Here is a 25060-nt window from a genome sequence, read left to right on the forward strand (position 1 = left end):
GCAAAAATCTGATCGTATACTATACTATCTACATACGATACATAAATAGTTCACGACTGTAAACTTTATGGCATAAAAAATAAAATGTTTTATTAAATAACATTATCATTTCATATATAATTGAAAATAATATATACATTTTGTACTTATATACTAAAGTAATTGACCTGAGTAATATTTTATTCAGTCTATCTTTTAGATATGAGCCTTACATTTACAGAAATTTGGCAAAATAAAAACGCCGTAATTTTTGTGTTGGTAAGATCCCAACGACCATGAGAACTCATCATCTGCCAGTCATAAAAATATTTAGATCATTACAATAATTCGCAAGTGTAAATACGGAAGAGTGTCATGATGTTTGTTTATATATTAAGGTAAGTCTATTTAGTTTCCATGCTCGACTGACTCAGTATACCACATAATCTTAAGTTTAGAGTTTGTTTTTTATTTCTTTGAAGGAGTGTGGGGGGTCCCTCATACAAGTCCAGTTAAAGGCCTTTATTTCAAATCATTGTCAACAGTTGGCGATAAATGCATGACGGATTTTAACTTGAGTAGATTTTAAATCTTAAAATGGACTTGTTGGGCATAAAAAGTCAAATTTTTATGATGTTTTTATTCTATATAGGCCAGCGAGCTACAGATGTACAACTACGCGTGTAAGTCCTGGGCTAGTTTTGAAGTTAAAGTTATTGTTTTATGTTGACTTGTCGTCTAACATCTTGAACCAGGGTAAAGCTTTATGGGTTTCTACACAGTCTGTGCATGGCCGAATACAAATAAGAAATTTTACAAGACAAATAAGAAATCATGCAATGAAAATGGAAAATAAAGAATGCAAATGGAAAATTATAGGAAAAAATTGAAAATTATAGAAAAAAACAAATGGAAATACAGATGGAAAATTATAGAATACAAATAAAATCATACAATACAAATGAAAAATTATAGAATACAAATAAAAATTAAACGATACATATGGCATGTCAAACGTTGCAATATTTGATAATCTTGTGATGTATATTCAAAATCTTGTGATGTATGTTCGAAATCTTGTGATGTATATTCAAAATCTTGTGATGTATATTCAAAATCTTGTGATGTATGTTCGAAATCTTGTGATGTATATTCAAAATCTTGTGATGTATGTTCAAAATCTTGTGATGTATATTCAATATCTTGTGATGTATATTCTAAAACTTGTGATGTATATTCTATAATCTTGTGATGTATATTCGAAATCTTGTGATGTATATTCTATAATCTTGTGATGTATATTCAATATCTTGTGATGTATATTCGAAATCTTGTGATGTATATTCTATAATCTTGTGATGTATGTTCGAAATCTTGTGATGTATATTCGAAATCTTGTGATGTATGTTCGATAATCTTGTGATGTATATTCGAAATCTTGTGATGTATGTTCGATAATCTTGTGATGTATATTCGAAATCTTGTGATGTGTGTTCTACAATTCAGTGATGCGTGCAATAAAATTGCATGACGCAACAGAAAAGTAAGGACAATTTTCATTGGTTAGAAATAACGAAAGTAGCCGGAGCGGTCGTAATGCACACATTGACACAACTTCGCAAGCATGAAATTGGCGAATTCAACCTAAAGTCAAAATTATAGGTAATAGAAAAATTGTTTTGGTATCAAGAAGCACTAAATCAGTCATAACGTGAAAAGTGAGAATCAAGAACATTAATTTGATTTGTTTGAAGGTACATCAAAAACAATTGAGTGGCTTATTGCTGGACTAAAGGATGTTTTATCCTATTTTTACGTCCTCATATTGTAGTGATGTTGATTAATCGGTATGATTTATTCTATATTGGTGCTAGTTAGAATAATCTAACTGTGTCTCGGGACAAACTCTCACCACGCAGGGTTCGAAATTGCATGGCCCATTGCAGCTGCATTGACCGTAGCACTAGTCCAGGGACGACTTTGCAATAAATAAATAAATAACACGACAAATTTTTAGGAGAAGGTGAATGTCAGGAAAAGATTAATTGCTATGCATCATTGAATATTGTCATTCACAAATTTGTCCAATTATTTTTATAGTAAATGTATTGAGCCGGGCTCATTTACAGGATAATGAACAAGGACTGTGGTGACAGTTTAAAATCACGTTCAGACGTTTAGAGAATATGTAATACACACAAAAATATCTCAATGGCATGTATAATATTAAATAGTTTTAAAAATAAAATAAAATATAGCTAGAAATTAACAGCGAAAAATATTTATCACGTATCGTTTCGGGGTAATCCGGTTTTATATACAAACAGAAGTAAATAAACACCAATGCAGCAAGATTAAGGTCAAACGTCTCTGCACTGATGTGTTCTCAGCGGGGAGATTTGCATCAAGTCATTAACCCCTTCACTTCCGTACCGGTCAAATTGACCGGTGGCGCGTTAAAACAGGACTTCGCGAAAATAAGATCTCCGTATCTATTTTGTGGTAGCATGAAGGTATATAAGCTATATATCATCTTTTTGGAAATTTTCTCTACTTTTAAAATATCTAAAAAGATTATATCTTGATTGCCGGTATTTAATCGATTTTACGTTGTAAAGACAAACGAGACTTTTTGAAAATGACGTAATTTTCCAAAGCGATTGCAGATTTTCCAGACGATTGACAATTTTTTTCCTGATTAACTTTATAAAAAAGCATGGTATATTCTTAAAGCATATTTTCTCTACTTTTAAAATATGTAAAAATTATTGTTATTACTTTAAGGTATATTTTAAAAACGAGAATTTTCTTGCACTTATGTGTTTTTTCTCGATTTTATTCATAATATTTAAACAAAGCTCAGTTTTACGTTTATTTCTGTGTTGAAATAGGGAAAACAAAATAAAGCTGGTAAAAGTAGAGAAAATTTCCTTTCCAACAAGCCCTTATAGTTTTTCTTACGCTCAGTATTTTCTTAATTACGATAATTTGAATTGGTGACCTTTGCATAGTTTTTATGGAAAAATCGGTCAATATTTACATGTAACGTCAAGGTCGATATTGTTGCGTCTTACTCGAAACAACAAATTCTTTTATAAGACTTTTTTGACCATTTAAATATATTTTTTTTTTAGATAAATGCATAATATATTAAAAAAAAATAGATTGCAAAAAACAAATATATACTTTCGTTCTGCCTTTTGTGAAGTGAATGTTGATTTATTCATCTACATGTGCATGTAATGATGTATATTTTATGATGTGATATACAATATTGATAAAAATTGTAGATTTCCAAAACGTCGATCTTTACTTAAAAAAAAAATCAATCAGATTTTTAATATTGTTGTATCTTGTTATACTGTATACTTATTAATTTGCAATTTAATTAAATCTATATTTAACAATACAAAAACTTGCATTTATATATAAATACGACTCATCACTGTATGAGTTGATACGAATTGAAATAAACACGTGTTTCCGCTTTGGTGTAAACATGATCGAAATCTGAACGTCAATTTTCATGATTATTTCACGACGAAGATCATCACATCAATGAATCAAATAATACGGACATGCCTTTGGTATTAGCAGGTAAGAATACGTGTATATTGACTGAAAAGTTTAAGTTTAAAACGCATTAGTTCACGTTCAAAAGAAAACTAAATGTACACATGTACTAGATCTTTATGTTTCAGTGTGCGTGTTTCGTATCGTTCAGCCAATTTTGCATTGCTTTTGAACTTTGATGCTTTTGACAATCACTCATAAGATCAAAGTAAAATCAAAGTTGTCATAATAATGGATAGTTGTTTTCAGTATCTATGTACCAGTGTGTACATGTACCACTTTCACATTGAAATTTTAGGTTGCTTTCAGCATATTCAACAATACTTTCATCTGTGAATACCCACTTTCTAAGCCCACCATGAACTACGAAGGTCAATTAATATGTAAGGACACCAATGAACAGGTAAATTTTTGTTTTGGTATTGAAAATTTCTGTATTTCTAAAATTTCAAAAAATAAAGTCTAATTTCATTTGTGTCATTCTCATGATATCGCATTCATACAAGTTTATAAACATTTGATTTATATTTTGAAAAATAAGTGTTTGAAACACATAATACTTATGATGCTTGATTATTCATACAGACACATTATTTAAACATGTAATATCTATCTGAATGAATGCCGAGATATGGAACAAGCTGTTTTTATAGACTGCTGTTGTATTTCCAATCTGCATAAAGTATGTGGTTAGAATTTACATTTTCTCAGTTTTTCAGACACTTTCCAATTATCCTACATCATATACATGGATGGTCAAACTCACTGGATGGTTTATCAACACTCCCATGCTCACGAACAGCCTTGCGCCAGGAATTTTGCCCTGAAGTAACATTGCAGTCTATTGTCTCCTTTCTTTTTACAACCCTGGCAGCCATGCAGGTATGAGAAGAACTAGTAAGTTGTTAGAACTTGTTTCTTATCCTTTTGCTTGTCAATAAAATATGTTCAAAACAAAACAAATCTATGAAAGCCATAAAGGGACATAGAATTTTTAAAATGTATAAAAGTAAACCGAGTTCTTGATTTATACAATCCGTTCTCTCAGATTGACAATCTGTAAGTGTTATAACGAATTGCCAATTCATTCTCACAGATTATCAATTCGTTCCCTCAAATTACACAATCCGTTATCTCAGATGTATAATTCATTCTTTTAATTTAAATGATTCATTCCCTCGGAATGTAAACCCTTCCCATGATTTCGTTTAAATTATTTATCTGTACATAGCGGATATGGTAATACATGTTTAAAAAATAGAATATTGTAGTATTTTACATCCTAACTTTTATCACATATTACGGTCCAAAATGAGAAAAATGCATGAACATTTTCAAATCCATGTGCTAGTACTGATATTTGTACAACAAAAAATCTTAGATTAGAATAATTGAAAGTCCTAGATAGTAAAAGTGAATATGGGTCTTGTGTAATCATAATATTTCTAAAATAAATATACGTTGAATTAGTTATGAAAGAGGTTGGAAACGACCAGTTGCTGAAACAAAATAAATAGAACGCACTTATTGATTAAAATGGTTGGATGTTTCTGTACATATGAAATTCAAGAGCACAGATTTCCAAAATCATAAGACTGACGTTGTAACAAATCAAGATGTTGAATTATCAATCTGTGAAAACAAATTACCGGTATGTAATTCGAGATCTCAAATTATGAATCAAGGGGGCGAATTAGTAATCCTTAAGATCGGATTGTGTAATTCGAGATCTCATATTATAAATCGAGGGAACAATTTAGTAATCTGTGGGATTAGATTGTCTAATTCGATTCGATATCATTTTTTACTTTTTTGAAAAATTTACGTGTCCCTTCCTGGCTTTCGTAGCAATCTAATGCCAGATTTTTTTTACATGTTGCGATGGCGTAAACAGAGGTCTGGCTTTAGTCAGATTGCCATATATGCTATTTGTTTTAGTTCAGTAATTTTACCATGATGGTTTACTACAAGGTTGTTGAATTATCAGTCCTGATACATTGACTTAACAATATCATTTAAATACTTGAATCACATAATGAATTCAATTTTATTATTAAAAGGAAAATCAAATGTAGTAATTTTAGCATTCTTAATTTTATTTATAAATATAAATTTATATACACAATGACATGTATCTGTTTCAAAATACTTAAATCTTTTACAGGATAGAAGCTGATCACTTGAACCTGACAGCAAATAATGTCTTGCACAAGTCAAAGAATTTCCTCCAGTCTTACAGAGAAATGACAGTTGATAAAAGAATGGTGGACACAAAGTAAAAGTGCACTTCAACATTTTGTTGAAGATTTCAGTCTGATTTGGAATTCATCTTGCAATATTTCTGGATTTGTATATTTGGATATAAGCGTCAAATTTTCAACTTATTGACTAAACAGTTTTGCATTAAATATTGCCAATGCTATCTATTATTATTATTTCCCTCCAAGATAACATGTCAAGTCTTTATTGTACCCCTTAAGCTCTGTTATACCAGAAAAATCTTGTAATGAAATCATTTTGTTTTTTTTTTTCTTTTTAAATTAAATCCATGAAAATAAAGATTATTTTTAATGGCATCAAGAGAATGGATTTCTTGTTTAACAAAAAGATAGTATACATGTTTTGCTAGGGCTTTGTAAGAAGCAGACCAGAATTCTTTGCTTGCAAATTTTGTCATTCGCCATTTTTATTACGTCAACTATTAGATGATTTATCCATGTTTGAAGCATTTCAAAATTGATATTTACTTACAGTTTAAAGCAGAATTCTGTACTGATATGACCTTGACCCCCTGAAGAACAAGAGTGTCAAGGTCAATTGTTATACAAAAATGTTCTTTCATCTTTATGGCCCATATCTTACAAAAAGTGTCTAGAATGTGTCCAGAATGTGAAATAACAAACATGTATATAGCCAAAAACTTTAAAATGATGTTGCTTAGCAACCACTTAAAGGTCATTAAACAGATATTTGAACTAAAATGATACATGGATATTGCAGTTCTGATCCCTTCTTGAGAGTATATTCAGAATTTTTCATTTCAGCATCCATTGTGTAAAATTATGGCAAGAATATTGAAAAGTGTTGAAAAAAAATTGATGAAACTTTTGCACTTATTTGACCTTTGACCTCCTAAAAATAGTTCTAATGAGGTCAAACTTTAAGACAATTTATCTGTTGTATGTCCCTTGTAATTTTATGACCTCACATCTAACTTTTATATGTGCTGGGATGCATAAATGTGTCTAGGATGAGTAAAAAATGAAAATTTCTGCCCAAAAATTAAAGAAATCTACGTTGCTTAGCAACCCCTTTTAAGTAGTTATATGCAGAATTGAAAAAAAAGTTTATGTGTTTCATGTAGTACAGTGTAATGCTCTTTTGTGGGTATATCCCAAATTTCCTATTTCAACATACATCATACTTAATATTTAGCTTAAAGATGAAAAAGTATCAAAAAATTCCATAAAATTTTGCACTTAATTGACCTTTGACCTCAATTTTTACTAATAAGGTCAAAGGTTGAGTATCTAAACAGTCATAAAATATCATCTGTAAGAAATTTCCTACAAAATGGTATGCATTATGCCTAGCTTTCCCCTTGGATAAAAAAAGTTAGAAATAATTTAATAATGCCATGTCAAAAGGCCTCCAAAATCACGTAAAATGCGCCGGAAGAGAAAGGGTTAATGATGTTCCCTGCATTTGTGTTAGCCTGATAGTACAACCTTTATTTATAGAATCAATCTAATTCAAATTAGATGTTAGATCCGCTTGCATACTCGCTACACTAACATCTAACAACATCCTGTTGAGGGTCACGTCGGAGGTCAAATTCTATCAATTAATCAAATCGCAGCTGGCAAAATCATCATATATTGTTGAAGCGAATAAATCTTGAGGCTTTCCGAATTCAACCTCTTACGTGACCCTCAATGGGATGACTTGTTAGATGTTAGTGTGGCGAGTATGCGAGCGGATCTAACATCTAATTTTAATTATATTGTTTATAGAATATGATGCAGACAGGGATACCTGGTGAAAACCTTTTGCACCCGTTGAATTACTTTGTAAAATATTAGTCAAAGGAGCCAGGAAAAAATATTAAACAATTTAATATTATGATAAAAATATTCAATTTACTATTTCTTAAGGTGTTGAATGGATTTTGTTTTCTCAACAGCGGCTGGTGCACGTACCAATGCATACTTTTACTCGTAAACTCAATTTGGCGGTGAAGAAGCAGCATTTTCTGTTGCTCACCGTCGCAATAGCTGAGCATTGCTCTACGAGCAATGTGCCCAGCTAAAAATCATAATATTTTTAATGATATATCATATTCTAGACTTGACATACAATAAACAATGATAAGAATTATTGTCGCATATCTGCAGTGATTTTCTTTGATCTCTCTGTGGTGATAATTTATCCCATATCACATGTGTGATAATACTTTCCAAACATGTTTCAAAGTTTTTACACTCTTTATCATACAGTTTTAAAGAACAGTTTTATGAGCTCATAAGTATATTAAATGGTTAATTTATCAAAACCTGCATTTAAAAATTCAGAAGTCTTAAGTTAAACCAAATTGTCCAGGGTATTCTTAGTAGGTATGTCAAAGGTCATGGTTAAGTGACTTTGTAAGGCTGGTATTTTTTCTTTAGTTTTATGGCAATCAGTGCACATGGTAAATAGCATAAAATTACCCTAAGAGGTCTTATGCAAGGAGATAGCTAATTAAAATGAACAAATGTAGTTCTATGTATGATGTATATAGAGACAATAATATTTCTTTTCTTTTTTCATTTTCAGGAACTTTACATAGGTCTACAGTTTTAATTTTGGACTCATGCACTAGGAATATCATATCAGCAGAATTGTGCCACTGAATCAAAGGGAACTCTTTTTTTTTTAGGTACGCATGATCGATGTAACTTCCTCGATGGTGTGTTGCTGTTTGCCCATGTGTATTTCGGGGTATAGGTATGTTTAGTCTCAATTTTCTTTCTTAAAAGCCGCATAAGGGGTATATTTTTTCTGATCTCAAATTTTGTCTAAGCATTAATCTTTTTTCTCATTCATGAATTATCTGCTGAGAGTCTAGTTAATTAATTTATTTAATTAAAGCTATATAGTAACATATACTAGTAGTGAAATTATTTCCTTGTGTGAGACCTAAAGAAAATCAGGTTACTCATTTTTATGACAATTTCTTTGATTTCGGGAGTAGCCTCCCCTTTTAAAGATCCAAAATGGTGATTTTACAGTGCGGCATGCAGTCTGGTCATCAACGAAGAGTTTTGACACCTGTAATACCCATATTTCTACCATTCACCTCTGTAACCTTTGTTGAGTTCATCAGACTGGTAAGAAAAACAATATTGTTAATTGAAATAATTTTATCAAGATAAATAAAATAATTAATGAAAAAAAAATTACATGAACAGACTCCCTCATATAAGAAAATGTCACATTTTACACATTGCAATTATACATCATTTACATATCCACATTTTCCCCATTTACACATGCAGTTGAATAGATTTAGTGCTTAATAATACATAGCAACAATTTTTACATGAATCCTAAGACAATTCACAAAATACATGAATGCATTAAACTGTGAAATACAGATTTTTTACATTTAATTAAAATGCACAGCATCAGTACCCCCCCCCCTTCACAATCTTGCAACTTTCTTTTTAATTCAAAGTCACTAGGCAACACTAAAGATTTCCACTTATTGCTTTTCAGTCCAAGACAGGAAGTTGAGGAATAAAGTTGACAGGACATCCTGAACTGTCCTCGCTACCAGCTTATGAGGGAACCAGCTGCAGTGGACAAAGTACGTTACATCATAGGATAATAGGTAAGTCTCCGGAATAGTGTTTGTAGCAATTCTCGTACTTGGTCCTGCATCGAAGATTCAGGACTATTGATATTTATCTCTGCATGGTTTGGTTCTTCCCAGAAACATGTTACTGGTGGTGGTCCCTATATTCTTCTGGCTTTTGTGGTGAGGAATGTTTCATTTCTAGCTCTTTTCTGATCACATTTTGTCTATCTAGCTGTTTGTCTGTCTGTCTGTCCATCTGTCTGTCTGTAAACTTTTCATATTTTCGACTTCTTCTCTAGAACCCATGGACCAATTTCAACCAAACTTGCCACAAAGCATCCTTGGGTGAAGGGGATTCAAGTTTGTTCAAATAAAGGGCCACACCCTCATTCAAGGGGAGATAATTGGGAATTAATGAAAATTTGATGGTATGTTTTAAAAATCTTGTTCTCAAGAACCACTGTGCCAGGAAAAATGAAACTTATGGAGAAACATCCTCAGGTAGTGTAGATTTAAATTTGTTCAAATCATGACCCCCGGGGGTAGGGCGGAGCCACAATGGCTGACCAAAGTTTAACATAAAAATATATAAGAAAATTCTTTAAAAATCTTCTTCTCAAGAATGACAAAGCCATAATTAATCCTATTTATATGGAAGCATCCTCAGGTAGTGTCGATTCAAGTTTGTTCAAATCATAACCCCCGGGGTAGGGCGGGGCCACAATGGAAGATCAAAGTTTTACATAGAAATATAAAGGAAAAATCTTTAAAAATCTTCTTCTCAAGAACAGCAAAACCCTGATTGATCATATTTATATGGAAGCATCCTTAGGTAGTGTAGATTCAAGTTTGTTCAAATCATGTCCCCCGGGGGTAGGACGGGGCCACAAAGGATGATCAAATTTTATATAGAAATATATAGGAAAATTCTTTAAAAATAACCTTCTCAAGAAAAGCAAAGCCATGATTGGTCAAGGGACTACTTTTGGATTTAAACTTTTCAATAAAAAACCAATTTTTAGCTCACCTCAACGAAGTTGGGGGAGCTTATGTAATACCCTCGGCGTCGGCGTCGGTGTCAGCGTCAGCGTCCCAGGTTAAGTTTTTTGGAGCAGTTTTCTTTTTAAGTACTTCTATGTCCTATATTGATTAGACATGCATGGAAGATGGTTCTAGTGTGTTTCATTGTACCAGTCAAAGTTTCAGATGCTGCAATTTCAGCAAAGGAATGACCAGGTTAATGTTTTTGGAGCAGGTTAACCTTTTTGGTGCAGTTTTTGGTGTAGGTTTCATTTCCAAGTAACTATAAGCCCTATGTTGACCAAACTTGCATGGATGATACATCTAAGGATGCATACTACCAGGCTTGCTTCGGATGCTGAATCTGACCTACATTTTCCGGTTGAGTGAACAGGTTAAAGTTTTTGGTGCAGGTTTCATTTCCAAGTAACTATAAACCCTATGTTGACCAAACTTGCATGGATGATACATCTACGGATGCATACTACCAGGGTTGCTTCGGATGCTGAATCTGACCTACATTTTACGGTTGAGTGAACAGGTTAAAGTTTTTGGTGCAGGTTTCATTTCTAAGTAACTATAAGCCCTATGTTGACCAAACTTGCATGGATGATATATCTAAGGATGCATACTACTGGGCTTGCTTCGGATGCTGAATCTGACCTACATTTTCTGGTTGAGTGAACAGGTTAAAGTTTTTGGTGCAGGTTTCATTTCCAAGTAACTATAAGCCCTATGTTGGCTAAACTAGCATGGATTATACATATATTAGGATGTATACTACCAGGCTTGCTTTGGATGCTGTATCTGACCTACATTTTCCAGTTGAGTGAATAGGTTAAAGATTTTGGTGCATGATTCATTTCCAAGTAACTATGAGTTCTTTAATGACCAAACTTGCGTGGATGATACATATAAGGATGCATACTACTGGGCTTGCTTCGGATGCTGAATCTGACCTACTTATTGTTGCTGAATGAAAATCTTAGTTTTTGATGCATGTTTCATTTCCAATTAACTATGAGCCCTATAATGAGCAAACTTGCATGGATGATACATCTTAGGATGCACACTAATGGACTTGCTTCAGATGCTGAATTCGACATATATTTTCAGATAATAGACCAGGTAAAAGTTATGGGTGCAGGTCTATTACCAAAAAACTATAAGGCTTATATAACATTGTATAAACCAAACTTGCACAAATGTTGCATCAAGAGATGAAAACTCTCAAATTTGCTTCAGATGCTGGATTTTAATTACATTTTCATGAAGAAGAACTAGTTTAAATTTTTTATGTTGTTCTATTTCAAATTCAGATTAAAATTGCTTAAATATTTTCATCTTTGGAATGTACACTTCTTGTTGGTTAATTGTGTGACTTTGCCTTACTTAAAGACAACATTCGTTGAGGTGAGCTCTGTAATCTCTGATTACCTATGTTTACTTTTTCCTAGCCACAGTGCTCAGGTGAGCGATGTGGCCAATGGGCCTCTTGTTTTTTTTTTTTTTTTTTTAAAAATGATCAATAATTAAATATAAATAAATAAGTTGTTAAAAACTTTGCTTCATATTTGAAGTGCTTTAAACCGACCCTTTGATGAAAGTGACCAGTGTTTTTTGCACCTTGAAAGGTTTATTGGTAAAATATAAGAAGGAAGTTATGATTTTGGTGTTACTATTGTTGTTATTTAAGTTTGATTTGATTTTTATATTACGAGTATTATGAAACTGTTATTTTGTTACTGACCGATTGTTAATTTTAATTGTGAACAAATGTACAAAGATGAGGAGTATAATATAGTTGGCTATGTATATTGCCCAATTTTTGAACATACTATGTAATAAATATTAATAACAACCTTTGAATAATTGGAAAGACAATATTATAAATATGATAGCATTTTTGTACATGAGCATACATTTTTGAAAGGAAAAATAAATTATTCAATTGCATTAAAAAAAATATTTTGTTTCATATTCTTGCGAATTATCAGATCATTCTTCTATTATTTAAATACTCTGTCATTATGAAACCTTGTTAATAATTAAGTAAATATTAATTGTACATTTGCACCAATTTTTACATGGCATTTTCACACTAAGAATGCCACGTGCAAAATTATATACAGGAACAATTCTGAACAAATATATGCAAGTGAGTTGTAAATTTGATATGTAATGCATACATTACAAAAACCCATGACAGTGTTCACTAAAATGAAATGTATGGACTCTTATATAAATACTTGGTATATGTGATATGGATATCATGGATGATATTTTTGAGAATGACACAAGTAATGAAATTTTTCAGCATTGAATTGGATTCTTGAACCAGAGCCATGTGAACCTGGTCCACCTGTACCTCTCATTGAAGACCTGTTAACATCACCAGAGTATGTTCATTCTGATACCCCTATGGTATGGTTACAGCATGCATTATCCCTGAATCCATTAAAAGAGCTGCATTGGCAACGAAACAACCCAATGTGGTCGATTGTAAGGAAATAAAGCATATCAGCTTCCAACTTTGGTGCAGTTCTCAGTTCTAAGCAAAGGCGGTAAGACGTGTGATTAAATTTTTGCGAAAAAGACTTTTAAAATTACAGTCAAACTTTGTTATCTCAAACCCATTATCTCATATTTCATGGATATGTCAAAGTAATTTTGAAGTCCAAACCATTTATAAAAGACTGGGACATTTTATTCTTGATAACTCTTTATGTATTATTCTTGAATCCACGGATATTTCCAACATTTTTCTTGGTCTCATTGAGTTTGAGATAATGAGGTTCGACTGTAATGACTAGATATTTGTACATAAAGATGCAGGAAATATAAGATTAATAACCAAAAATCATATTTTCTTCTCCAGATTGACATTGTCACTGAAGAAACAGCTGATGTCGGCTTACAATCTGGAGTCCATCAAGGCTGTTGCATGCGGTATCACTCATGAAGATGATGCTTTGAGAAAGTATGAAAAGGACTTTGATGCAGCTGTAGAGCAGTCAGGTATACAGCACAAAATAACATTCATTCAACCTCTGACATGTTAACATTCAATGTGTCAAAACAAATAACAGGACTTATCCTGGTGACAAACAGAAATCAATTACTGAAGTCTAATTGTAAAAAAAAAAACTAGAAATATGTCCATAGGACATGAATGCCCCGCTGAGGATATATTAGTAAAGCAACATGAAATTTGTACATGTATAAAATTTGATCAGTTTGGTTCAGGCAGGGCTTATAGTTAGTTGGGAATAAAAATGTAGGTCCAGCATCCAAAGCAAGTCTGGTAGTGTCCATCCCTAGATGCATCATCCATGCAAGTTTGGTCTAAGTAGGGCTGATAGTTCCTTAGGAATAAATCTGCTCCAAAAACTTCAACCTGGTCACTCATCTGGAAAATATAGGTCAGATCCAGCATCCGAAGCAAGTCTGGTAGTGTCCATCCTTAGATGCATCATCCAAGCAAGTTTGGTCTAAGTAGGGCTTATAGTTCCTTAAGAATAGACCTGCTCCAAAAACTTTAATTTGGTCACTCATCTGGAAAATGTAGGTCAGATCCAGCATCCGAAGCAAGTCCGGTAGTGTTCATCTCTAGATGCATCATCTATGCAAGTTTGTATCAACATGTAAAGTTTGATAACACCATCTTGAATGGTATGTTTAAAACTGAGCTAAACACTATTTAAGAAAAGTCAGGTCAAGGTCAAAGGAAAGGTCAAGGTCAAAAAATGTTGTTGCAGTTGCATAGCTCTCATCAATATCTATCAGCATATGAAGTTTGATGAAAATATCTTGGATAGTTTCTTTGAAACTTAGCTTTGAACAGAGCTAAACACAAGGTGGGATGGAAGGACAGAAGGACGGAAGATGGACATGACAAACACTATATGCCCCGGCCATATTCATGGCGGGGCATAAATATTCAGTTACCAACATATTCCAGAAAATTTGCTTTTTGAAGTGGAAGGATTATAAAAGCTCTACTTAGACTTTGTTTGCATTACAAAATCAATTGTATTATGGTTTGTTTGCATTCAGTAGTATTATAATTTTTTCTGAAAAGGATATGGTTGCATGAATCCGGAGTGTTGGGAGCTTCACCTGATGGCTTAGTTGTTCGACCACCAACATGCAGTGTATTTTATCAAACTCCAGAAGCCAAAGACGCCATTCCTGATATTGTAGAGGTGAAGTGTCCATATACAGCATCGTCTTCAACAGTAGCAGATGGGGCACAAAATTTGAAGGATTTTTCATAGGTAAATAACATTAAAAATCTGTATTGTCCAGTACTTTGAAATTAAAAATCTTGGTGAGTAAATGATTTCAAAACATGTACTAATTTACAAGTGCAGCTGTTCAATATGGTATGAAGATAGTGAAAAAGGAGGGGATATGTACTGGTATAACACAACTTAAGTGTTTTTTGATTTTTTTTTAGATCTTAAACAAGATACCCTGTGCCTGAAAACCAGTCACCCATACTATCATCAAATTCAAGGCCAGCTACACATATGTATTAACAAAACATTCTGCGACTTAATTGTGTGGACAAGAGTAGACTGCATTGTGATTAGAATAGTAAAAGACATTGAATGGACAGCAAATGTTCCAAAGCTGATAGATTTCTACATTAACATTTTCATTCCAGCACTGATGGAAAACTGAGTTCTGGTTTGAACTTCTTGACACTTAGTTTTGTACCTCTAGAATTTTCTAACAATGGAAAATGGGTAATCATGTTAAATGTGTTGAATGTTCCTAAGTCTCATAAATGTATGACATGATATGTCACAATCCATCATAAAACTTCTGGCTTATAAGACTATTTTAAATAGCAATGATGATTAATAAAATCTATGTACTACATAAAAAAAGAATATCAAAATTTAGAATCATTTTATTAATGAATTGAAGATGTTATTCTCAAAGTGAAAATGTAACATTTTTGTCTTTCTTAATAGATAAATTGTTGAAAACATGAATTTGTTGAGTTGTGCTTTAAAGGTAAATATACTTTAAACTAGAGATTTAAAATTATAAGTAAACCCTCTTCCAAATTATATTGTCAAATGAAGAATGGAATTGCCAAACATTCTTGTAATAAATCCATGCTAACAAAAGGGATTTTCATTTTCTGAAGTACATGTATTACAACATACTACAAAATTAACAAATATAACCATTGACATTGATAACAAATCAAAATTTGCTTATCCCTTGCACTTTGGTATGAATATCTTCACTGTTTAGTGTATACTGTCACACGCCAATGCAAATTTATAATAAGTACATGTATCTTTAAGTAATTTCTTTCAAAAGTGGAGCTTGCAAGTTTACAAGACAAGAACAGAGTTGAAATATTTTTGTTGAGATTGGTCTGTAAGTAGATGGTATGTAACGGAGAATCTCGTAATTCTTTATCCTCTCGTTGGCTCTTTCCACATGAATAAGTGCTTTAGCAATCTTGAAACACAGTGCTGCTTCTTGTATGGTAAACTGGCCTCGTGTCGATAAAAGAGCTTTTATAATTAAGCAGACACCCTGGGGCAATTGGTCATGAATGGTGAAACCTTTGACCACCAAAATAAGGTCTCCAGCTTTGAACTTTCGTAAAACTTGGCTGTGACGTACAATAGCTACATCAGAAGTAGAACCTGGGTACAGCATGGAGCAAAATGTAAGTGCACCATTTGGAGGCACGCAAGTTACTGCTTTAAAAGTATGGCAACTTTTGTACATACTGTAGGCCATGGCCTGATTATCCATATGTGTTGGGATGTCCTGGGTTGTTTCAATTGCATCCATGGATGCTCTAGCAGAGGAAAAATCCTCAAAAGATTTTGGCAGAGACCCTGAAAAAAAGTTGGAAAAAAATTAATTTGATTATTTGTAATTGTGTAAAAAAATTGTGTTACAGTCAATTTTTCAAGAATACAATAAATTTAACTGCATTAAATTTTTGCAAGTCATTATGATAAATTTTAAAACAAACCTTTGCATTTAAGCTGACTTGGAAAACATTCTACGCTACATTCTACACTACGCCATCAGACAGCATCTTGTATAGGGAAAAGACCACTAATTATTTTCCCATAGAACTCCATACAAACCTTAGGCCTTCTCAGTACTTTACTATGACAATTTCAGAAAAATCTTTAGCATCATTTCAAACTTTGTTCTAAGCCCTAACAAAAAATACTGAAAACAAGAGGCCCATGGGCCACATCGCTCACCTGAGTAACTTGGGTGATGCAGATCTTTTTAAAAGATTTGTTCTATATATATTTCTATGTAAAACTTGGATTCCCCATTGTGGCCCCGCCCTACGCCCGAGGGTCATGATTTTAACAATTTAAAAATCTACACTACTCAAGGATGCTTCCACATAAGTTTCAGCTTTCCTGGCCTAGTGGTTCTTGAAAAGAAGATTTTAAAAGATTTGTTCAATAAACTCTATGTAAAACTTGGATTCCCTATTGTGGCCCCGCCCTAACCTCGGGGGTCATGATTTTAACAATTAAATATCTACACTACCAAAGGATGCTCCCACAAAGTTTCAGCTTTCCTGGCCAAGTGGTTCTTGAGAAGAAGATTTTCAAAGATTTGTTCTATATATTTCTATGTAAAACTTGGATTCCCTATTGTGGCCCCGCCCTAACCTCGGGGGTCATGATTTTAACAATTTAATATCTACACTACCCAAGGATGCTTCCACATAAGTTTCAGCTTTCCTGGCCCAGTGGTTCTTGAGAAGAAGATTTTTAAAGATTTGTTCTATATATTTCTATGTAAAACTTGGATTCCCTATTGTGGCCCCGCCCTACCCCCGGGGGTCATGATTTTAACAATTTAATATCTACACTACCCAAGGATGCTTCCACTTAAGTTTCAGCTTTCCTGGCCTAGTGGTTCTTGAAAAGAAGATTTTTAAAAGATTTGTTCTATATATTTCTATGTAAAATTTGGATTCCCTATTGTGGCCCCGCCCTACCCCCGGGGGTCATGATTTTAACAATTTAATATCTACACTACCCAAGGATGCTCCCACATAAGTTTCAGCTTTCCTGGCCCAGTGGTTCTTGAGAAGAAGATTTTTAAAGATTTATTCTATATATTTCTAGGTTAAACTTGGATTCCCTATTGTGGCCCCGCCCTACCCCCGGGGGTCATGATTTTTACAATTTAATATCTACACTACCCAAGGATGCTTCCACATAAGTTTCAGCTTTTCTGGCCCAGTGGTTCTTGAGAAGAAGATTTTTAAAGATTTGTTCTATATATTTCTATGTAAAATTTGCATTCCCTATTGTAGCCATGCCCTACCCCAGGGGGTCATGATCTTAACAATTTAATATCTACACTACCCAAGGATGCTTCCACAAAAGTTTCAGCTTTCCTGGCCCAGTAGTTCTTCAGAAGAAGATTTTTAAAGATTTATTCTATATATTTCTAGGTTAAACTTGGATTCCCTATTGTGGCCCCGCCCTACCCCCGGGGGTCATGATTTTTACAATTTAATATCTACACTACCAAAGGATGCTTCCACATAAGTTTCAGCTTTTCTGGCCCAGTGGTTCTTGAGAAGAAGATTTTTAAAGATTTGTTCTATATATTTCTATGTAAAACTTGGATTCCCTATTGTGGCCCCGCCCTACCCCCGGGGGTCATGATTTTAACAATTTAATATCTACACTACCCCAGGATGCTTCCACATAAGTTTCAGCTTTTCTGGCCCAGTGGTTCTTGAGAAGAAGATTTTTTAATGACCCCACCCTATTTTCGTATTTTCTTGATTATCTCCCCTTGGAAGGGGTCTTGGCCCTTGATTTTAACAATTTAAATTCCCCTTCACCCAAGGATGCTTTGTACCAAGTTTGGTTAAAATTGGCCCAGTGGTTCTTGAGAAGAAGTTGAAAATGTGAAAAGTTTACAGACGGACGGACGGACGGACACAGACGGACGGACGGACGACGGACACCGGGTGATCAGAAAAGCTCACTTGAGCTTTCAGCTCAGGTGAGCTAAAAATATATGGTCCCATGGCGTTTATAGGTCAAAATTGCAGTTATTTTCAACTTATAGAGATTCGCAGTAAATAACACGCGGCATAAAAAATCAACCCCCACTCCTAAAATCTTCCCTGGCATTTCTATAGTTTCTGTAATATTCCCTCATCCTATCATTTATTTCAAAGGTCATTAATTTTACTTTAAAATGAAAACAATTAAATACCTGATTTCAGCCAATGGCGTAACGCCTACCCATTCAGTATTCGGTTTAATGTTCCATAACAAACAAAGCCATGTGTGCATCCGGGGATTTGGTGCTCTCATTCCTATACTTACATACTTACCTGTCCCAGAATTAGTCAATTGTGGTAATTTCAAAGACTATACACCTACCTGTGAACATGTATGAAATTTGAGTCCTGTGACTTCAGTGTATTGGATACTGTGACCATCTCAAATAATGACACCTTACTGCTACCAGCACAATTCAAAGGAGTGAATGACGTCTGGACCGGTGATGATATTATTCTACCCAGAATTAGGTAAAAAGCTCCAAAATTGGATAAATCATAGTTAATTAAGCAAAATTCAAAAAAATGTTTCAAAAAGACTGATATAGAATTTTTTTATGCTTATGCAAAGTATATTATTTAAGACTCTGATATACTAATTGATTCTTATCTAATCCCTCCTATTGCTTAAGTATGTACAAAAAAGTTTCCCCACCCCCCAGTGAAAAACACTTAAAGAAATAGCAGGTGTCCCCTTTTATTTTTGTTTACAGTTTACAATTAATTTAGACAAGTTTAAATCAATCCTTTTGATAACAAATCAAAGTTCAATGTCTGTAGTCTTATACATTACAATCAGAAGCTACTTTTTGAATTTTATTCTAAGAAAAGGAGAATTTAAATAATTTTTTTTTAAAAATTAAAGAAAAGCAAAAACTGACTTCAAACCCCAAAATGTACTATACAATAAGAGGCTGGAAAGTTAATAAATAAAAAATTTACCTGCAATGTACAGAAAACTGTCCGACAAAATACATCGGGTGGGTAGGGAGTCTCCATTTTCTTCTTAGATAGAGAAAATGCCCCTGCTGATCAGAGACCTAACACTCCCAAATAATAACAAAATATGTTAACATAACAGTCAATATAAGATGTTCATCCCTCAATGGCAACAAGTTTTTATTACAGTAACTGAAATTGTTAGGAAATAGGAAATCACAATTGGAATTCCTTTAAATGTACCTTCTCTTCGTTGTATTTAATATCGTGGATTGATATTGGCTTCCTTTTACTAGACTCTATTTTTAGGGCAAGCAATTCCTTTTCCAGTTGTATTTCTGTTGAGAGGCGCTGCATTTCTTGAGTACAGTTAAATGTGCAGGATGCTGAGTAGTTGTGCTCTGATATCAACTGAAAATATATTGTAAATCATGTACAGTTAAAAGAACTTTATATATTATTAAAAATTATTGAAAATGTTTCAGTGTTGGTCATTTGTCATCATTGGTGTTTTAAATGAGCTTTACTTTTTCTTGATATTGACATTTTGGTGCTTGTGGAATCTGCAACTGGTCCATCTGTGAAGATGACAGGGACTCCTCACTTTTGAGTTTTTTCCTCCTTTGTAAAATAATTAAACTTGAATTATTTTTTTATTCAGTTGTAAGCTACTCTGTTTATACATGTACCCTTTTAAAGATTTTTAGTAAAATATTCTCAATTAAACTCCACCCACCCACCATCCAAAAACAAGATGTCGGTCATATTTTGAAAAATAATTTCACCTTTTTGTACATTCAGGATCAGAGAAATCCATGGCCTTTCCTTCATTCCATGCAAAATATGCAGGGTCCCCCTCCTTCTTACCATCCTTAAAGTGGCAGGAGCAGATGCTATCATTCTGATCTCCTGGTTGGCGATCAGCTCGTCTAAAAATATACATTATACAAAGACTGAGTGAAGGAGAATTAAAAAGCAAAACATGTTCATTTAGCATGTTATTATCAAATAGCCTAAATGACTTATTTTTTCATTATTTTTTTTTTTTTTAAATGTTACATTTACTTGCAAGTACAAGATAACCATGTGCATTATAAACATTAACAAACGGTAGCAGTATTTGGTAGTAATAATACGAAATAAAATGTAATAAAAACAGCTGTTAAACAAAAATTAATCTTGCTACAAATTGCACAGTTTTTGTAGTATGTACTCTTCATTATTCTTCTGCTATATTGATTACTACGAGATTTAACTTTTTAGCATGCATGTATAAATACTGTATCTGACAATGCAGCATCGTGACATATCGTTACAAGTACCTACAAATTTTGTCAATATATCTACGTTTACTGAGTTTTTTCCCTAGCAGGCCGAAATATCTCCATCATGTCACCAGGAACAACACTCGTGCATCTCGTAATTAGTGCTGCAATAAACAAACTGATGTGTTTTTTCTCACCTGCATGGTTTTCCCGACGCTTCAGCTACTTTCGTTATTTCTAACCAATGAAAATTGTCCTTACTTTTCTGTTGCGTCATGCAATTTTATTGCACGCATCACTGAATTGTAGAACACACATCACAAGATTTCGAATATACATCACAAGATTATCGAACATACATCACAAGATTTCGAATATACATCACAAGATTTCGAACATACATCACAAGATTATAGAATATACATCACAAGATTTCGAATATACATCACAAGATATTGAATATACATCACAAGATTTTGAACATACATCACAAGATATTGAATATACATCACAAGATTTCGAATATACATCACAAGATTTCGAACATACATCACAAGATTATAGAATATACATCACAAGATTTCGAATATACATCACAAGATATTGAATATACATCACAAGATTTTGAACATACATCACAAGATATTGAATATACATCACAAGATTTCGAATATACATCACAAGATTTCGAACATACATCACAAGATTATAGAATATACATCACAAGATTTCGAATATACATCACAAGATATTGAATATACATCACAAGATTTTGAACATACATCACAAGATATTGAATATACATCACAAGATTATAGAATATACATCACAAGATTTCGAACATACATCACAAGATTATAGAATATACATCACAAGAATATTATAGAATATACATCACAAGATTTTGAACATACATCACAAGATATTGAATATACATCACAAGATTATAGAATATACATCACAAGATTTCGAACATACATCACAAGATTATAGAATATACATCACAAGATTTCGAACATACCTCACAAGATTTTGAATATACATCACAAGATTATCGAATATAGCAACGTTTGACATGCCATAGATACAAATGTAAATTTTAGAATTCTTTCACAGGAGTTAGTCTTTGTTCCATTTAGAAAAAGTTTTTTACTCAAAGTATATATATAAAATATACATTTTTCGATTAACGGAAAAGACACATACCTTAAACAATACACTTTTATGGCACAACCTCATTCGTATCAATTTTTAAATTGAGTTCGAAATCGGAAGTCATGGAATTTTAATTTTTTTCCTTTAAAAAATTCCGCAGAAAAGTTTTGTTTGTCATTATTTCATATCCTTCAATAATAAGAAATAAACTCCAATTACTAAATTCATAAACTGAATGTAAATATCACCTTCATAACAGATTTGAAGGTATATAACATTAGACATTTTACACACCCTTTTGTCCTTCTCCTTTATTTCACATCATTTCGGAATTTTGAGAGTCGTTCGTGAACTTGATTTTTACAAGGCAATGGTTGTTTCCTATTAAAATTTCGTTGCGTAAGCTCTGATCGTTGACGGCAAAATATAGAATGTAACACGAATGGATGGATGATTCATTAAATGTAAATCATAACAGGGAAGTTTTATCTAATGTGAGTTGATTCTGGTCGAGGTTTAACGAAGTTTGGGTTTGTTTCTTTTTTGTTCAACAACCTTCATTGTCAACAAGATAGGTAACATGAAGAGTTGAAGACTGTTCAAGTTCAAGTTGTTTATGTAAAATTATATTGTTTCGTAATAATTATACTTTCATATGGAACTATTTACTTGTGTGTATTTCGTTTATACATTCGTCAAATACTGTATACAGGGAAATTTTCGCCCCTTTCGCCCTTGTCACAAGTGGGCGAATTTAAAACGAAGCAAACTCAAAGAACACTGTATAATTTCTTAAACAGAACTGTGACTGGGCGAATTTAAAACGGGGCAAAATTGTTTGCAAGTGTAAAATGGCGAAAATAACACGTGGCAAAAATAATCCTGTTCACAGTAAGAAAAAAAATCAGAAATCTGGAGGTTGTCTACAATAGCAAGTCACACTATCATGTATACACAGCACCTATGACCTTTTTTTCAAGAGCTATAATACCTACAATTGTTTGTTTAGGTTAGTCCAGAAGAATACTCGTTTGTTGTTCCTATTCAATATCTTGCCCAGACTTCATCCAACAGCTGAATTTTTTTCCATGGGTGCAGAGATGTCAAAGACAACAATGCCCACGCCAGAGGATTCTCTGAAAGGTGAGTTATGCAACAACTAGGTGAGCAATAATGCGCAATAACCAACTATTTCCCTCTGTTTTGCCTTCAGAAATAGTTCTGGCTGGAATTGTATTTAAATGTAACTGTATTATATTCTTAACATCTCTTAAAAGGATTGTTTAAAGTCTGCAGATTTTGTTCTCCATTTTTCAACTTAAAATCTCTATTTAAAAATACTAGTATATATTGGAAATATATTCAGATATTTAACAAGGTGGGTATAGATTTTGTTATGCATGTGTTATTTGGGCAATGAGAGAGTTTTACAAATAAATCTTTTTAAATGAAATCGTCTTAATATTTCCAACCTTTTTACATGCAAGTTCTTGAATAATGTATGTCCTCTTATTTTCAATTATTATTGTGGTAGATGAACTGTAAAAATTTCAATTTGCTACACAGGGAGAGAAGAAAAAATGATAGTTTCCAACAAACATGCTGTCAATGGGAACCCCACTGTTCCACCATTCCCAGAGAACACAAAGATGGCAATGTTTGGTGAGTTAACTGTGATACTAAATTAGTGTAATTGTGAATTTGAATCTCTCATTTTTACTTTATTCTTGTTTTCTTAACTTGTGATACTTTTGAACCCTTTGATGTGATGTGGTAAACATTTGATATTTTGCTCTTCAGCAAAGATTTGACATTTGGAAAGAAAACAAGTCAATTTTATAGTACAATTGTGTACTAAACTGAGATTCTTGAAGGGATTAAAAAATCTATATTATGAACAGAAATTTCAATCTTAAAAAAGACATACTAGGTATGTGAAGACAGCAATAATTACCGTATTGTTGGACAGCAATCTCCTCAGTGACAGTAAGTTAAAATGTGTAGAGTTACTGTTTTATCAGTAAGTTCTGGTCTTGAAAAATATGTGTAAATCATTTTTAAAGTAGAAAAGGCAAGACTTCATGATCACATTCCTGAAAAACACAGTAGGGGTTTGAATTATTACTATAAACCTATAAAAGGATTTTGTTGATTTTTATCAATGTCTAGTATTTTTATCTGTTTTATTTGACAAGTTTATTGTCTCCTGTTCATTCTTATCTGAAGGACTGGGCTGCTTCTGGGGTGCTGAAAGAAAGTTCTGGAAAACTAATGGAGTATTTTCAACCCAGGTACATGCATATTTTAAGACTGATACACATGTAATAATTATGTTAAATTTGTGATTAATTATCTTGTCGATTAATTCTACCTAATGATTAAGTCTTTTTTATTACATTTAATACACCACACTTTAACCCTGTTTTGCTTAAGGTGGGCTATGCTGCTGGGCATACCCCTAACCCTACCTATAAAGAAGTATGCACTGGATTCACAGGCCATAATGAGGTGGTTAGAGTAGTGTACGAGACCAACAAAACCTCTTATGGAGAATTGCTCAAGGTTAGTGGAGTTGATGAATGGTAAAGCATTACTTTTTTGGGTAGACAATCTTTTAGTCAGTGTATTTATGATGATACATGTACATGTACTGACGATTGACTCACTGTGAATGTGAAGCTTTTCCCCTACTAGGAAGATGAATCATTTTAAACTGAAAGCCTTTTGTTTTTAATTTGGCAATAGGTCTTCTGGGAAAATCACAATCCAACACAGGGGATGCGACAAGGAAATGATGTAGGAACTCAGTATAGATCAGGCATTTATTATTACGACGAGGAACAAAGAGCTCTGGCTGAAGCCTCTAGAGATGTGTATCAGCAAAAACTAAATGAGAAAGGACATGGGAAAATTACCACAGAAATCCTCCCTGTGCCAGACTTCTATTATGCAGAAGACTATCATCAGCAATATTTGCACAAAAATCCCAATGGTTACTGTGGACTTGGAGGGACAGGGGTTTCTTGTCCAGTGGGGTTATTTGCCAAGGGAAAAAGTGAATTATGAGTGTCAAGGGCTTATAAAAAAGATGTTCTTGTGATATTATGATTTGATATTTATATTTTGAATGTACCTAAATCTAAATGTTCACATGATATAAACTGACTATAAAATGATTATACAGTTATA

General features: G+C 33.0%; 2 protein-coding genes and 1 long non-coding RNA gene across 9 annotated transcripts; 2 read left to right on the forward strand and 1 right to left on the reverse strand.

The window, feature by feature from the left end:
* The first annotated feature begins 342 nt into the window (after positions 1-342).
* Positions 343-25060, forward strand: LOC134234999 (peptide methionine sulfoxide reductase MsrA-like). Of its 4 annotated transcripts, none has more exons than XM_062717069.1 (6): positions 343-377; positions 22881-23014; positions 23438-23533; positions 24098-24162; positions 24305-24433; positions 24617-25060. In XM_062717069.1, exons 1-6 carry the CDS (start codon positions 355-357, stop codon positions 24935-24937), a joined length of 768 nt encoding a protein of 255 aa, XP_062573053.1. In that variant the 5' UTR covers positions 343-354; the 3' UTR covers positions 24938-25060. The 4 variants fall into 4 exon arrangements, with proteins under 4 accessions (XP_062573053.1, XP_062573055.1, XP_062573056.1 ...); XM_062717071.1 differs by lacking the exon at positions 343-377 and adding an exon at positions 22231-22365; XM_062717072.1 differs by lacking the exon at positions 343-377 and adding an exon at positions 22240-22401.
* On the forward strand, positions 1346-15414 carry LOC134235002 (uncharacterized). 2 transcript variants are annotated; one of them, XR_009985310.1, is made up of 8 exons: positions 1346-1641; positions 8368-8470; positions 8783-8921; positions 9310-9424; positions 12729-12975; positions 13290-13429; positions 14493-14688; positions 14871-15414. It is a non-coding gene; the product is annotated as an uncharacterized LOC134235002 (long non-coding RNA). The 2 variants fall into 2 exon arrangements; XR_009985311.1 differs by lacking the exons at positions 1346-1641; positions 8368-8470 and adding an exon at positions 8508-8538 and having other exon boundaries at positions 8823-8921.
* LOC134235001 (uncharacterized) lies at positions 15314-21186 on the reverse strand. 3 transcript variants are annotated; one of them, XM_062717074.1, is made up of 7 exons: positions 20914-21186; positions 20237-20380; positions 19979-20072; positions 19695-19862; positions 19455-19552; positions 18835-18969; positions 15314-16284 (listed from the first exon to the last, which is right to left on the reverse strand). In XM_062717074.1, exons 1-7 carry the CDS (start codon positions 20991-20993, stop codon positions 16263-16265), a joined length of 741 nt encoding a protein of 246 aa, XP_062573058.1. In that variant the 5' UTR covers positions 20994-21186; the 3' UTR covers positions 15314-16262. The 3 variants fall into 3 exon arrangements, 2 of the variants coding, with proteins under 2 accessions (XP_062573058.1, XP_062573059.1); XR_009985309.1 differs by lacking the exon at positions 15314-16284 and having other exon boundaries at positions 18906-18991; positions 19455-19558; positions 20914-21162; XM_062717075.1 differs by lacking the exon at positions 15314-16284 and having other exon boundaries at positions 18907-18991; positions 20914-21175.

The sequence above is a fragment of the Saccostrea cucullata genome, unplaced genomic scaffold (genome assembly GCF_032062105.1).
Source record: "Saccostrea cucullata isolate Sc308-1 unplaced genomic scaffold, CSIRO_AGI_Scuc_v1 ctg100, whole genome shotgun sequence".
In the NCBI taxonomy this organism is placed as follows: Eukaryota; Metazoa; Mollusca; class Bivalvia; order Ostreida; family Ostreidae; genus Saccostrea; species Saccostrea cuccullata.